Source organism: Thunnus thynnus, chromosome 21 (genome assembly GCF_963924715.1).
Source record: "Thunnus thynnus chromosome 21, fThuThy2.1, whole genome shotgun sequence".
NCBI classification, from domain to species: domain Eukaryota; kingdom Metazoa; phylum Chordata; class Actinopteri; order Scombriformes; family Scombridae; genus Thunnus; species Thunnus thynnus.
Genome location: NC_089537.1, coordinates 3,785,533 through 3,802,295, shown reverse-complemented (window position 1 = coordinate 3,802,295; position 16,763 = coordinate 3,785,533). Strand labels below are relative to the sequence as shown.

General features: G+C 38.6%; 1 protein-coding gene across 2 annotated transcripts; it reads left to right on the top strand.

The window, feature by feature from the left end:
* The first annotated feature begins 3,096 nt into the window (after window positions 1-3,096).
* Window positions 3,097-16,681, top strand: lipib (lipase, member Ib). 2 transcript variants are annotated; one of them, XR_010925218.1, is made up of 11 exons: window positions 3,097-3,243; window positions 7,164-7,555; window positions 8,740-8,848; window positions 9,162-9,263; window positions 9,537-9,626; window positions 9,711-9,878; window positions 11,348-11,437; window positions 11,862-11,970; window positions 13,321-13,494; window positions 14,584-15,034; window positions 15,904-16,681. XR_010925218.1 is itself a non-coding variant. In XM_067578508.1 (10 exons), the coding sequence occupies exons 1-10, from the start codon at window positions 3,192-3,194 to the stop codon at window positions 14,666-14,668; spliced, it is 1,371 nt and encodes a 456-aa protein (XP_067434609.1). In that variant the 5' UTR covers window positions 3,097-3,191; the 3' UTR covers window positions 14,669-16,681. The 2 variants fall into 2 exon arrangements, 1 of the variants encoding a protein (XP_067434609.1); XM_067578508.1 differs by having other exon boundaries at window positions 14,584-16,681.
* The last annotated feature ends 82 nt before the right edge of the window (window positions 16,682-16,763 follow it).

The window sequence follows — 16,763 nt, the reverse complement described above, 5'->3', positions numbered from 1 at the left end:
CATGAAATGTAGTTGAAGTGATTTTGCATTCAGATATAAGCTGGATGCCACAACAATTAATGAGTTTCTATTATGTCTAAATATAGAAATGTTATATTTCAGTGTTTGGCTCATTTTCCTGATGTGATTCCAAGAATAACACTGAAGTATTTAACCTCATCTACATTTCTTATTATTTGACTGCTTGCATAAATATTTGGGGAAGTTCATTTATTAAAATGCTAAAATTTGTTTACTATCAATAAATACAAAGTACAGCTGAGGCTGATGGAGATATTAGTTATAATAAAAGTTTTGAAGGTTATGAACCAAAGTTATTGGACAAATTAAAAATTTGAGCTGATGATGGCGCGAAAGAAAAAGTTAACAGATCACCAAAGTTATTACAATTCATCCCGATGGGAACATGAACGTTTGAATTAAATTTTAAGTCCAATCGCTGTTGAGACATTTTACTCAAACTTGATGAAATGAAACTTCATGACGATCCATCTGACAGTTTTTGAGATATTTCAGTTGAGACCAAAGTGGGGGTCTCACCAACAGACATTACCATCCATAGAGCTGCTAAAAATACAATTAAATCTTTAATTCTTTAATATATGACATTCATTTTTGCCACTAAATGAAGAAGTTATTTCCAAGATGGCAGAACAATTAAATAACTAAATACTTTTCACAAACTTCATGTTCTGTTCATGTTTCTGGTTGTGATCAGATCATGAAGGTTGCAGTTTTCCCTTTGATAAACACATTTTGCAGAGGTTGTACTGCACATCTTCTCTGAACCCCCCAGTGAGCGAGTCGCCTACATGCTGGTCGCTCTCGATGACTTTCAGCGGTCGACCAGAGCTCCTGTTCTGTCGTCCAACCATTGATTATACAGTTACAGTCTTACATTACTGTAACCCTCGGCTCAGTTTCCCTGTGTTTGAAGTGTTTTTGGAGTCTGGCTCTCTGCATGTGAAATTACATGTGTTGATGTTGAGCTGAGTGAGTACAGGGCAGGCTGGGCTGGGCGCTGCGTGGTCAGAGCCTGTGGAGCTATTAATAACCGGTGTGGCTCCCAGTTATGACTGTACACATTTACCCACAATCATATTTTAACCCCACAGGACCAACTACCAGGTTTTCATGTCCTTCTTTGTTGTCAGTTTTTCCACTGAACTCTGTGTTGTATTATAATGTAAAATATACTTTTAACAGTGTTTTTATGACTTTCATTACAGCAGCTGAAATTATACCCACACAAGACCCAAACAAGACGTCCAACATCAGAGATTTCTGAACTCACTGGTGAAGTGTTGCTTTTCTGTGCTTTTTTGACAGAAAATTGAATCCAAACATGCAACATTGAATTTAGAGCTTCAACAATTAGTCAATTAATCAATTAGTTGTCAACTATTAAACTAATCGCCAACTATCTTTGATGATCGATTAATTGTTTGGAATCATTTTTCAAGAAAAAAATATCCAAATTCTCTGATTCCAGCTTCTCAGAAGTGAATATTTTCTGGGGGTTTTTTGGCCTCTATGACAGTAAACTGAATATCTTTGGATTGTGGTCAAAACAAGACATTTGTCACTTTGGGCTTCAGGAAACAGTGATCGACACTTTTCACCATTTTCTCACATTTCATGGACTAAACAACAAATCCAGAAAATGATCGACAGATTAATCGATAATGATAATAATAATCGTTAGTTGCAGCTCTAGTGATGCATCTGAGATGCAACATTTATTTTTTTATTTATTTATTAGTTTATTTGTCAGGGACGATGCAAAAAACATTGTAACAGGTTAAAATAACATGAAAGAGATGTATTGCATATAGGATTTATAGCCAAGGCTAATTTGCTACCCCTGTCCCTCGTTAGGCTTTTCTACTTAAAATAGTCATAACATATCACTACCAGAAATACATTAAAATAGACAAATATTTTTTGCATGCACATGAATCAGATTTAATTTAAGCAAACAAAAATGTATCCTGTGCTCAATAAATGTCTTTTCATGTTTGCTATAATCCACAGAAGCAAACACTAATTAGTACTTACTCTAGTTACTAGTAAGCAGTTTTTCTTCTCACACAGGATATATTTCTACGAGCCAAATTTAGGTTATTCTTTGCATCATAAAATGTATCTACAAAATATTTTTATTAATTGGTTTATCTTATCTTATCTCTTATATTGGCTTATCATCTGTTGTCCCTTAGAAGATGTTACACAGTCACCTAATAGAAGATTAAAATACCCACAGTCCTCCTTCTGTGCAAAAACGTATTTAAAAGTTGATCTGAAGCTAATATGAAGCTTCAGCGTCCAGGTGAGTCAAATCAAGTAGATATCTTTCAACGTTACAGTCTTTTTAGTGCCAAAGTCCCTCTTTTTGTTTCTATACTTCCACCTGCAGCTCAACAGGGAAACACTGTCCGAGGAAACACAAAGAGGGAATTTGATGCTAAAAAGACTGTAAATGTGTCAGATATCCACTTGATATGACTAACTCAGACTGCTGAAGCCTCATATAAGCTTCACATCTACTTTTAAATGACTGTGTGGACACACTGTGGAGTTTGGCCTCCATCACTTACATTGAAAGCACATTTGAAGGATCTTTTAATATCCAGTATGAACAGGAGGAATGATTACAGCGAGGAAAACCTCTTTCACTGTTCATATGTGCACCTGACTGTTGTTTTAAGACACCCGTGCAATTGGATTGCCAATCCCCGTGCGTGGTTAATTAATCCGTGTGCTTGGATTAGCAATCCATTCCCACGGTTTGTTAATCTGTTCTTTCGTATTTCCACGTCATTATTTTTTTTTCTACCACATGACTTCTCAGTTTTAAACATTTTGGATCCTCTGATAAAAACTAACACTGACCTTTTTTCCCTCCCTATCAGTAACCGCTGCCCTTGTCTCTCTACTCGCTGTCTCCAGCTAATTTATTAAACTTCCTTACTTTTCTCTCTCTCCCTCCCTCTCTTTCTGTCTCCACCTCTCCATCCCTCTAGAAACTGATCCTTACTGTAAAGAGATGACACCTCCCTCCCGGTTTGTAACACCAATCCCTCCCTCGTCCAGTCAGTCCCTCCTTCACTCTGCGTCCAGAGAGCTCCTTCCCTCCCTGTCTGCCTCTTCCTCTCTGTCATTCCCTCTACGTCTCTGTGCTGGTTGGAAGGATGCTGCCCTGCAGACTCCTGGGTCTGCTGGGACTCCTCATGCTCTGCAAAGGTAAGAAAAAAAAACACCAATAATTCTGTTTATTTACCATGAGAAAAAAAAAGAGGAATGTCTGGTCACTGTGACATCTCAAACGTGCTTACAGTTCAGTCCTTATCTTTAAGGGACTGATCGTGCAAGACAAAAATACCCACAAACATGCAATATGTGTGCGTACGCGCGCGTGTGTGTGTGTGTGTGTGTGTGTGTGTGACTGCAGACAGAAACAGCTTAGTGAAGTGTAGGAAGGAACAGATTATTTAAAGTCAACCTGCCCCCCCATCCGCTCCAGTGTGAGCTTTAAGTTTAAAATGGAAAAGCCTGTTTCTGTTTCTGTCTGGTGGTGGTAAAAGTAAATATACAGTGTGTATGTGTGTGTGTGTGTGTGTGTGTGTGTGTGTGTGTGTGTGTGTGTGTGTGTGTGTGTGTGTATGTGTGTGTGTGGCTGGATTGGGGCCATCTCCCCCCCCTCAGCTGTTCCCGCCCTCCTCCTGTGATTGACAGCTGTAATCACCTCTTGTGTTCAGGGTGGGACAAGTGGAGATAAGATGAGGTGTTTTTTTATAGCAGCCTGATCCTATTGAGGGCAGTGTCGCACTCGTGTGTGCTAATTGCAGAGAGGAGATCACCGACCGCCACGGTCAGTGAGCCCTGATGCTAAACTAAAGCTAACTAGTTGTGTTTGAAGCTATGATGGAGACTGACGACGTTGTTCTTGTGTTGTATATTAACCTCATCAGGTGGACACAAACACCATCCAATCAGTTTTCCACACATAACGACTTTATGAAGTAACAATATGTTAGTTTTGGTGTTTTTCAAGTTGTTGTGAAGTGGCCAAAAATCAAATAATGCAACTTCCTTAAATGTAATGATGATAAGTCTGAGGTCGTTTCATCACCTCGTCTGCTGCTGAACTTCTGTTTTGATAATCAGGTCAAAAATGTTGTCAAGTCATGTTTCTTCTAGTTAAAGATAATCTCTAAAATTAGGTCATTTTTATCAGTAGCTGATTTACAAAACGCTGTATATGCTTTTATCTGTTCTCCGCTCGATCACTGCAACGCACTTTACTCCTCTTCCATCTCTAACTGGTACAAAACGCTGCTGCTCAACTTATTACTGGAACAAAGAGGCTTGATCACATCACCCCTGTGCTGCCTCTCTACACCGGCTCTCTGTTATTGCTCACCTTTAAAGCCTTGAACAGCCTTCACCTACATACATCTCTGACTTATTGACCTGGTATGTGTCCTCTCAGCCATTAACCCTCCTGTTGTCCTCGGGTCAATTTTGACCCGGGTTTCAAAACAGCATCCTGACTAAGAAATTATGAATTGTTTTAACTATAGTTGAGATCAGAGGAAAATATGTGAAAGTTTAGTCAGGATACTGTTTTAAAACCATTTTAATTTTTTTAGATGACAGCACATAATGACACCTGTTGTCCTCCCGGGTCAAAATTGACCCGAGGACAACAGGAGGGTTAAGATCTGTAGACGGAGCCCTGCTGGTTCCTCCGATTGGTGACTAATAGTGATCAAGCTTTTGCTATTAGAGCTCCAACACTATCTCTGCCTGCTGAACTCTGACACACTAATTCACTTCTTTTAAATCTCTTCTTCAAACTTTCCTCTCTGTAAAAGCTTTTGGAAATGTTTGATATTTGCTTTTATTTATTTGATCTGATTCATTTTATTGTCTCTACTTTCTTTTTATCTGTCCTATCTGGTTTTCTTTTCTTTTTGTAAAGCACTTTGTGACACTGTTAAGAAAAGTGTTATATAAATAAAGTTTATTATTATTAACTACTACTGACATAAACATCAGCACATTGAAAAAACCTCTCAGTAAACTGGCAGCCATGATGATGATGAGATGGCGAACAGATATATTGTATTTTAGTTGATTCCTGTCATATTTAAACTTAAAATACATTTAGATTAAGGCATTATGGTTTAAGACTAATTAGTGTCCCCTTGTGAAGAGACCTTTTACGACTCGTACGACGGCTCTGAAGTCATAAATTTATGTTCGTACCTCAAAGTGCGTCTTAAGAATGAATCTGTTTGCTTCTTGCGTGAGGCTCGTCGTTAGATGTGGTAATAAAATGGGTATTTAGTGTGAATATCAGCCCGTCTTCATCCTGGAAACAACATTGTACAGACTAAAGGACACTTTAAACAGGCTAAAGATTCTCTATCTCTCCTGACTGCCAGCTTAATCCTCACATCATGGAGCTAAAGAGACCCAAACAGAACTCACTGTCACTTGGTGGGTAACCAGACAAAGAACTGATCCTGCAGTTTACAGTCAGACTGAATTAACCTTTGACCTTTGGCACAGACGACGAAACGTTACGGTGAAAGGTGGAAGGACACAGGTTGAAGTGGGTCAGACGGTGAAACGTAAGACAGATTAATACCACGCTAACCTTTACCTAATACCCTGTACTATGATTATTAAAAAGGAGTATATACATCATATTTATCACTACATTACAGCTAATTATAGTGCTTCTTATATTTAATTTAACTCTAATTTATTTATCTTTACTCTTCCTCTTTCTCATAGCAAACACAATTCAAGACATACAGAGAAACATTACATAGACAGTAAAACTCAGTAACTTCTTCCAATATAATCAGAGAAAAGAAAGAGTAAAGTAGGAATCATTTAATCATTTAAAACCAGCTTTAATAGCAGGATAGTCGGTTCCCTCTTGACCTCTATAAAGTCAAAAACATAAGTGTGCTTTGACTTGAGTGAAACGAGTAAAATCTACTTTGAGTTTTATGTCACGAGGTTGTTGAGAGTTCGTTGCTTCACCGCAAAACAGCACTCGAGTGTGGACATTTATTCCTCATGTTGGGAAAACATATCTGTTGTAAAATGTTCTAAACTCAAAGTTTAAGAAGTAAGTGAACCTTGAGTTTATAATATTTCATCACAGACTGTAAAGACAGTTTATAACAGCTGAAGAATACAACTCTCTGTGCTCACCTTTAGTTTGTGTCTTGGTCCAACACATTCCTGGTCTTGTTCCTGGTCTTCTTCAGGGACCTTTGACCTCATCGTGTGTTTGTTCATGTTGCTTAACGTCTGTCTAAAGAGATTTGTTTACTCATGACTGTCTGAGGCTGAAAGAGCAGAAGTTTCAGAAAGTTTCATCACAGAGAGAAGTGAGGCTGATCTTGTCACTGCTACGTCGACAGTTCAAATCCAGACGAGGACCTTTGTTGCATGTTATTTCCTGTCGTCTCCCTGGGCAGGTTAAATATACTTTTAAAAAGCATCTTAAAGTAAAAGGCCAACACAGTGTGAACTCTCCACTACAGCAAAAAACAGCGCTGGAAGAAGTATTTACACTCAGACTCTCTTTATTGTCAACCTTCCATACATAAGTATGTATTTAGGATGAAATACTGTTAAACAGTTAAACAGGGAGGCAGTGCAAGACATGAAACACATGACATAAACTGAACAAATCTGTGCAGGAGACTGAAATGCAAAAACAATATAGACTATAAGACAAGACACTAGACAGACAGTTACATCTTGTACTTAGATAAAAAGTAGTAATAACACAGTGTAGACATACAACTGAGTAAAATTATTGCATGAAACATTTTACTTAAGTAGCCAGTCCCTGTCTTTTTTTCTGGATTTTTAGGTTTAAGTCCCTCCTCACTTAAAAATGACTATGACATCACAGCTTGTTTGGAGCCAATCATGATCCAGTATGAAACGTGCTTGTGTGAAAACACTGAGAGTGGATTTTTCAGTGAGGTAGACATCAGTTAAACTTTTTAAATGATGAATATTTACATATTCAAAAGAAATTTCAACGTTTTTTTGTCTTAAAACATGTCTGGAGGGGAACTTTGGGCATGTGAGGTTTGACACAAAATGTCCTCCATGTTGTCGTCCAGGTGAGGAGGAGAGCGGCGCTGGCGAGTATTGCGATAACTTCACAGACCTCAATCTGTCGCATTGCTTCATGGGAACCAGACTGTACGTCCGGCTGCTGCTCTACACCCGCTCCAACCTGGACTGTGGCCGCGAGCTCGACCACCACCACCTGTCCTCTCAGCCGCTCTTCGACGTCTCCCGCCCCACCGCCTTCGTCATCCACGGCTACCGGCCCACCGGAGCGCCCCCTATCTGGATCGACCACATCGTCCACCTGCTGGCCAAGCAGGAGGACATGAACGTCATCGTGGTGGACTGGAACAAAGGCGCCGCCAACCTCAACTACTTCACCGCTGTGACCTACACAAGGGAGGCGGCCCAAAACCTGACCGCGTTCATCATGACTATGCAGGTGAGACGTTTTTCACAGGAGTTGATTGAGAATTAACTAGAGCCAAAAGGAGAATGAATATTATACTTCATCTGGTTGACACAAACATGACTCCAATCACATGATTATGTTGCTCTGTGTCTGCTGGATGTGTAAATAAGTAAACAATGTTAGTTTTGGTGTATTTTGAGTTGTTGTGAAGTTCTGCTGCCCCCAAGTGGCCAAAAAAAATCAATGAATGCAGCTTTAAAGCAGCTATTAATTACATTTTTATAATAAGAATCTATGATCTGTCAGTGTGTAATGTGTTGGTTGTGGCTCGTAGTGATGAACCTACAGAGAATTATCAGAGACTCTGCAGCTCCTATCAGCTTTACGGAGCTTTATAGTGAGTTTCAGCTCATTGTTTATCTGTCCGGCTGCAACTTTTACTGTTCTGGTTCACTCTCAGTGCTCTCATAGTGTCGTTTTCAGAGAAAAAAGCTGTAAAAAGCTGCTGTACACTACCTGCTCAGCACCAAACAGCAAACAGTTAGCTGTAGACTAGCTGGTGAACATAGTGGAGCATTTAGCAGCTAAAGAACCAGATATTTCCCTCAGGAGTTGGTAGAGAGCAAAAACAGAGCTAAAAGAGAGTGAATATTGGACTTACATTCACCAGGTGGACAGAAACACGACTCCACATGAATGATAATGTTGCTCTGTAACTGCTGGATGTGGAAATAAACAACTGTTTGCTGACAAGCTCAACATATCAACTTAAAAGCTGATAATATGTCAGTGTTGAGTTCACTACTTGTTTCTGCTGAGAACAAGAGGATAAAAGGTCAACATTTGCAAGTTCAGGCCAGGAAATTGTTTAATGGAGGTGGTTGAGTTTCATCTCGTAATCAGTTTAGTTAGTAGACAGCAGCCAATAAATGCATTGTGCATGCATCTAAAGGTTAATGTTTTATTTCATGAGATGGTATAATCTTGTATGACGTTAGTGGAGGTGTTTATTTTATGTCTCTGGGCCTTTACGAGATGCAGAAATAGCTGTGTTTGTTCTAATAAACACAAAGAAAAAAGCAGAAACTATCATCCGTTTGCATATAAGTCCAGTAATGTTTTCCATCTGTGTTTGTCTTATAAAACGGGAGCTGAAAGACAAACAGAGAGTCCCTCAAATGTAACAGTGAGTTTTGAATGCTGTGTGTCTGCAGGAGGCAGGAGCCCCTCTGAGCTCAGTTCACCTGATCGGTGTCAGTCTGGGAGCTCACCTGGCTGGATTTGTAGGAGCAAACCTGAAGGGAAAGATTGGACGGATCACAGGTAAAAGAATCAGGATGCTTGGTTGAGGAAGAATTTTAGTGGCCAAAAAACCCAGCAGATAGGAGATTAAGTTGTTAAAAGTCTGCAGGAATGAATAATCTAATTTGCTGAGGTGATAAACTTTAATACCAGTGAAGTCACGTTATAAATAAAACACTCTGGGATTCAGGCTTTTGGACATTTTTGGCTCCATGTACTGAGATTAAATTAAACTCGTTAAGACAGCTGGGTTTGATGACGATCACAACTTAAAGATAAAGCAGATAAAGGGTTTTACGCATTAAGAGTCCTTCAGAGTTTGTATCTCCTCCAGGTTTGGACCCGGCGGGGCCGATGTTTACCAGCGCCATGCCAGACGAGAGGTTGGACCCATCAGACGCCATGTTTGTGGACGTACTTCACACCGACATGAACTGTGAGTATCTGAATCCACTTTTCTCTGATAATAAATAAACTCACAGGAGGAGTTTGTCTCAGAGATGTTAGTGCAGATAAACTTGTTATCAACTCACTAAACATGATATAAAACATCTTTTTTCTGTCCTCCAAAAACTTTGTGGTCAAAGTTACTGATACTGAATAATCAGCTCAAAACAGAACTTTAGCTTCATAAATCAAATCAAAAATAAAACTTAAAATATGTGACAGTCTTACACTTGATTGAATCTTTATTCTGTGTGTTTTCTAGCGTTTGGCCTGAGAGGAGCTCATGGCCACATTGACTTCTACGCTAACGGAGGAGCCGACCAACCAGGGTGTCCCAAAACCATCTTTTCAGGTAAAAACACCCCCCTGAGTTAAAAGATGCTCTCACACACTCACGAACACACACTCACTGCAGCGTTGTGTCTGTCTCCTACAGGGAAGTCTTACTTCGTGTGCGACCACCAGCGCTCGGTGTTTCTGTTCTTGTGCTCTCTGAACCGGACCTGCAGCCTCACAGGGTACCCCTGCTCGTCCTACAGCGACTTCCTGGACGGGAGGTGTCTACAGTGTGAAGCCTTTAAACCAGCGCCCTGTCCTGTGCTCGGTACGTGAGAAAATGTTTAAAGGGCCTCTGTGACCTTTATCGTCAGCTGGTAATCGAAACAGATGGCAGGGTGGTGTGCAGGAAGTGTGCAGCAAAATTGCAGGCATGACCTTGAATGACCTTCCTCATTTGTAGGGTTAGGACTCTGAAGAAGGTCCAGTCAGTCCTGGTTGATCCTAGACATCCTCTGTCCAAAGAGTTTTTAGCCTTTTAAATTACTAAATGTGATTTTTATATTGTATTTATTGTCTATGTATTCTTGGTTATTCTGGTTATGTGGTTACTGCCGGCTGTACAACAAATTGCCCCTCAGGAATAATAAAGATAACCTTGATCTGGTGGTAAACCAGTATGAACTGCAACAAGTCCTAAATAATCTTTTCACCCTTCAGACATGAAGATAAAGGTCTCTGCTCATCACACTGTTCTCCATCTTAAACTATCGATACGAAAATATTCTGCAATTAATCCCATTAAACAAATACTCTGATGTGAGTAAAAATCGTTCCTGTGAGGATGCACCAATCTGAATCTTTCTCTCCTGAAATCTGTTGAACTCATTGGGTTCATTTTTACGTGAGATAACGTGATGTCAGGAGTCGCTGTGGAACTGAAAACTTTAATGAATCACAGACACACTGAATTTTATAATGATGATGCTGATGAAGATAATGTATTTAATGTGGAGTTTTCTCTACAATCTGAATCAGAAAAATCTATATTTGTGTTAAAACTAATTAATGTTTTCATTATCAATGAATCTTCAATTTATTTTGTCAATTAATCAATGAATCAGTCTATAAAATGTCAGAAAACAGTGAAAATGTTGATCACAAGGTGACATCTTTATATCACTTGTTTTGTCCAAAACGCCAAAATGTTCATTTTTTATTGTCATATAATACAAAGAAAAGCACAACAAAGCCGCAACTACTGATTGTTTTCATTATCAATAAATCTGCAAATTCTCAAGTAAATATCTGTAAATTTTTTGCCTGAAGGACAAAATAATGTCTTCACGTGTCAGACCAAAGACTTTCAATTCACAGTGAAACAGATAAAAACAGAAGATGGAAGCAGAGAATTTGGGGTATTTTTACTTGAAAAATGACTGAAACAGTTAATCGATTATCAAAACAGTTGCCATTAATTGCCCATTGATTGACTAAGCTGTAGATAATTTTTTCGATTTATCATCTAGTCCATTAAATTTCAAAAATGTCAGCAAATTCTCACATTTGAGAAGCTGGAAACAGCGAATGTTTGGTCTTTTTACACTATTTTCGTGATGAAAACAATTAACCGACTAATCGTTTCTGCTCTGATCTAGAATAAACACCCTGATCAGACTGTTGTGTGCATATAAACAGTCACTACAGGCCAGTAAAACATGACTTACATGTTTTGTGAACTCACTGCAGAGTTTAACCTCTTACTATGTCTGATCACCTGTATGGTCTCACCTGCAGGTTATGACGTCAGCCAGTGGAGGGAAACTCTGCTGCAACTCGGACAGACCAAAGTGTTCTTCAGCACCACCGCAACACCGCCCTACAAGAGTGAGTCCAACACACTGTCATCAAAGTCTGACGGGAATCTGAACTCTTTCAGATTTATTGTGCCTGTATTTCAGTGTTTTTTTAATATTTATTCTGTTTTATTTATCATCTTCTGTTACACTGCAAAACAAATCAACCTAAACATGTTGTTTAGTTTCATTTTTAGTCTTCAGGACCTTTTTTTTTCATAATATTTTGCCAGTGTGGGTCCAACAGTTGTTCCTACTTCTTTTTCTATTTCTTGTGTTTCACTTGTTACCTTTGAACAAGACAGAACTTATCTCATTAAATTACTGTCAGATTTTTGGTTTGTTTAAAGGAATATTTTAGGATTTAACTGTAAAAGGCTGATGATCGGGATTATTTTTGCAGTGTTCATCATTACTGGTGCTTGATTGGACTGTCTGTGCCCTGTTTGTGTCAGAGCTGAACTACAGAGTGGACATGGTGACGTGGAACCAGTATCTCCGCTGGGGAGTCGTCTACATCCGGCTGCACAGCGGCAGAAACTTCACAGAGGCTCGAGTAGACCAGTGAGTCTTCAACATAGGGGTGTGCCCGAATACAAATACATTATTTGGCTAAGCACAAATAGTATTTGTTTCATACAAATATTTTAAAAGTTATTTGTTTTCGGGATAAAAAAAAATACCAGCACGCAGGTCGGTTACATCTCTATCTCAGTGTCTCTCCTCTGCTCCGCCGTGACGTCTATCAGCAGGTCTCAACCAGGGGAGTCACATCCACCTGCTACATGACGCACATTTCATAATTTGGACATCACTCCTGGAGTTGGGGGTGTTCCTCAGAGATAAAGCTGAGCTACTGACACAAGCAAAGTGCTCCCAAGGGACTCTCCATAACCTGTTGTTCCTCTTCTCATTTCCACATAGTTAGGTGGTGAAAAATAGGCAATAAATGAAAAGTGCAAAGCAATAATCACTTCTGAAGTTACATGCTGTGCTGTCTCTGTGTTATGGGTGTACTAATAGGTAGAGGTCTGTCTGCAATGAGGTGATGAGTAAAGTTTTAGCTCAGTAGTCAGTGCAGTCGTCTATGATCTGGGAGACTCCAGTTAGAGACCCAGTGTGGGGACCTCCTTCATAAGGTAGTTTATTCATGAACAATTATTCTAACACTTTAATTTTCTAAAATTAGAGGCGTGATAAAAACAAAAACAGGATTTTTAAGCCTCTTTCCACTTTTATTCGAATACAAATACAAATACAAATACAAATACAAATACAGATACAAATACAGATACAGATACAAATACTGGGCTCTCTGCACATCCCTACTTCAACACCTCAGTCTGCTGAGGTTTACATAACGAGTACAATTAAAATGTCTGCCTTTAATCAACTTAGATTAAGAGCAATTATATAATGAGCAAATATTTTCTGGATACTTGTACGTTTTCTGCTAAATTTTCTGTCCATTAACACTTTTAAGTATTTTTCTGAATATCATCAACGTTGCATCGAGATTCTAAGATTTTTTTTCTCTATTTAGAAACTTTATTTTACCAACTTTTGTTTTTTGTTTGTTTTTGTTTGATGATGTGCTTTTAAAAGTTTACATCCAATTATTTATAATTTGTTTATGTCAAGATCACAAGTTAATTATGTTGTTATTGAGGGATAACAATGTTGTTTTCTATAACAGGAGAAATTGCTTGGAAAAGAAGGTCATTTTCTCAAGATAGCCACATAATTAATCTGCTATCATGAGAAAATGATGTTGTTATCCAGAGATAATGGGGTAATATGAAATTACATCACTCTCTCTCTCTCTTAGTTCTCATTTCAGCGTCTTCCTTCAGGGACCTTCAGCCTGCCGGTGAAGCAACATCTAATTTTAATTCTCCTCTTCTTTCCTCTCAGTAAACTCCTCCGGTTCGAGCAGTACACCTCCACACGCCTGCTGGCCCAGTTCGATGAGGATCTGCAGCACGTCCAGAAAATCTCCCTCCGCATCAACACCGGCAACGTGATCGGCCCTCGTTACAAGATCAGACTTCTGCGAATACGCTTCACACCGCTGGAACGTCCTGAGAGGTCGGTCCTGAACGCACAGTGTTGAACTTTAAGACATTTAGCTGTTTTTTTATTTTACGCTACAAGTAGCCAGGTCTTGGCTCAAAAGCACATGACTGTTGGCATCTGCCACCACTGATTACTCAAACTCTTATAAGCTTCTATTTTCCCTTAAATTCCCAATTAAAGGAGACATAACATGGTTTTTGTGATTTTACACAGAGTCAAAGTTCAAAAACTTGAGGTGAACGTATGTAAAGAAGTGAAATTCTGCTACTATAGTTTGTTTACGTAGCCTTCAGATATAGAGGAAGCTTCCTGAAGCTGACCAATCAGAACAGAGTGGGCTCATTGGGAGGCGGGCCTTAAAGAGACAGGAGCTAAAACGGCCTGTTTCAGACAGAGGCTGAACTGAGGGGCTGCATAAAGGACCAGAAGATAAATAAGGAGTTTAGAACTGGAAATCATGCAAATATATTCCAGTAGAGCTCCAGAATATAAATATAATATACGTGGAAATGTGCAGAATATGTCTCCTTTAAGTCTTAACTTATTGAAGTACTTAAACCTTTACCTTCACATGGTAGACTAGAGAGGTGAAACTGTTAAATTGAGCAGCGTATTGCTCACACTTCACACTTACAATGTATGATCACAGATAAACCAACTCTGTAGAATTGTATCTAATCAGGAGGTTGCTGACCTTACAGATTAGTGCCAGTCATTTGAACTGGTTAGACTTGACTTTTATTGGTAATTACAGATCTGTCATTTTTTCCTGAAGGAGGTCAGAAGTCCCAATCCAGAGAATCCTTTAAATAATGACTCAGATATTCACAGAAGCTTATAATGGTGGAAATAACCGAGGGATTATCTTCACAATGAACAGAAACCACAGCGTCGGGAAAGAGAGATTTTGGTTGGAAAAATCTGGTTTGGGTTTTTTATAACTTTGAGGCAGAATCTAAAATTAAATAGGAACCGTTCCTCTGGCTGGAGGGAGTTTGGTTTAGCGTTGCTCGACCGTTGCCACATATTTTGGTGTTGTCCATGTATCCGGCCTTAATTATATGTAACGTGTACTAACACATGTACTCCCCTCTCTACCAGGCCGCTGATGTGCCGTTTTGACATCATCATGGAGGAAAACATGGAGGTGGCGTTTCGACCTTTACCCTGCGACCCTCGCCTCTAACTCCCTGACCCGGACACTCCTCCTCTTCTTCTTCTATGGTAACACATGTAACTCACCCTAAACCCTGCTGAAGGACACCCAGACGTCCTCTGGATGATGCAGGGTCTATGGGCACCGGGCGGACCTCCAGGGGCCCTACAGGAAGAGCCGCAGCCTCCTCATTGGCTGATGAAGATGAACCAGCTGGTGCTGTGGATTACTCTGGTTATTGGACAGTCGACATACAGACGAAAGAAAAACTGTCGCGTGGTTAAAGTCACGTCTCTGCTGGTCCGGATGAGATTTTTTTTTTTTTGATAGAGTGACTCAAGATTTGAAACAGAAACAGAAAAAGCTGCTGCAGGAGAGATTTACATGTTCGTGAAGGTGAGATCAGTTCTCCCAACAAATCTTTAATCTTTATTTCTGCATTTTTCCCTGAAACTGTAGTGAAACTGTGAGTAATACAAATCTATAAATCAATATACAATATATTCTGACAGCAGAGCAACACACAAAATGATTTAACATACATCTTAAAGGAGCAACACTCCATCTGTCAGCGTCTAAAAAGTGATTTCAAGAATAAATTTAAAATATAATCATGTATTTATGTGGATAAGACAGAACAAAAATAACATATGACCTTGTATACATGTATATGTTACTATATTGTGAACATCATGTATCACATAATTTGGAAAATTGTCACTAATCTAAACTCTAAATTCTCATAAATAAACCAGCGGATGAAAAATATCATCACAAAACTGAAAACTGGGCTGTTTGTATTAGCTCAAGAAATGTTTTGCATATTTTGAAAATACATATCATATCATGTACATAAATAAATTTAAATTATTATGCACTTTGTGTGAAAGGTGCTATATAAATCAAGTGTATTATTATAAAAAACATATGATACACTTACAGTACATAATGTGTTGCAGAAATCTACCCAAAGTATCTAAAATTGGCTTCAAACTGATGAACTACAACATTAAAATGTTCTTACATGAATTTGTTAGTGATAAAAACAACCAGTGTAATATACTGTAATAATATAAAAACTATAAAAGAAGCCAGTCTGCATATTGAGTACTTGTACTTTTGATACTGTAAGTATATTTTGATGATAATGATTTTACTTTAGTAACATTTTGAATTCAGGACTTTTACTTGTAATGGAGTATTTTTAGATAGATTAGGCGACTAAAGTGCAGCTTCTTTTTTTCTTCTGTGCCTTAAACCAGCAGTTCTCAGAGTTCTCGGTTTGTAACCCTCCTCGTCTGAAGTTGTCTCCTAAAGAACATATTGCAAAGTATTTCCCAAAAACAGTCATCTCATAACAGCGTGGGGAGGCGGAGGGAGTCTGAGACCTGCTACTCCGCTGCTATGAAGTTGGTCCACAGCAAAACAAACACCAGTTATAAGCTTTTGCACTGCAGCAGTTCTGTGTTTAATGTGAGTTTTATCATAAAAACACCGTCAGCTGTAGAATAAAGCCATTTCACCAGAACTACAAGTAACAAGTTTAATTGTTATCACTTTACTTTAAGTCTCCTTAATTCAGCATTTATTAGCAGCAACATTTAATTAATGGTTTCAGACACATTATAAAGTAGCTGATATAAGTGTTTATTAATGTATTTTTATATCTCCACCGGTGGAGTTTGGTATAAATAAACAGAATATGAATGAAAATATAGTAAAACACAATTGTTATAATATAAAAAATGTATTTGTAGATTTTATAACTTGTTGATATATACATTAATAAACCTTATATCTGCTAATTAATACATTAAAACGTGTTATAAATGCTGAATAAGGAGACTTAAAGTGTTACGGTTTAGTTTTGAGTGTCATTGAAATATTATGTTGTGACTGTTGATGTAACTGAGCAGCCGATACAAAAACCCTCTGATGTATAACTAATGAAAAATGTGTCACAGTCTTGAAATACTTCAGTTATGTCTTTTTTTAAAATGTATTTTCACTCAGTTTGAAATAAATATTAATTTCAAAACATGACTGTTTTAAAGCCTCGTGGACTCGCAGCATCATCTTGAAGTCATTTTCCATCTTATCTTTGTTTGCTGTTTTCTGCCGTCAG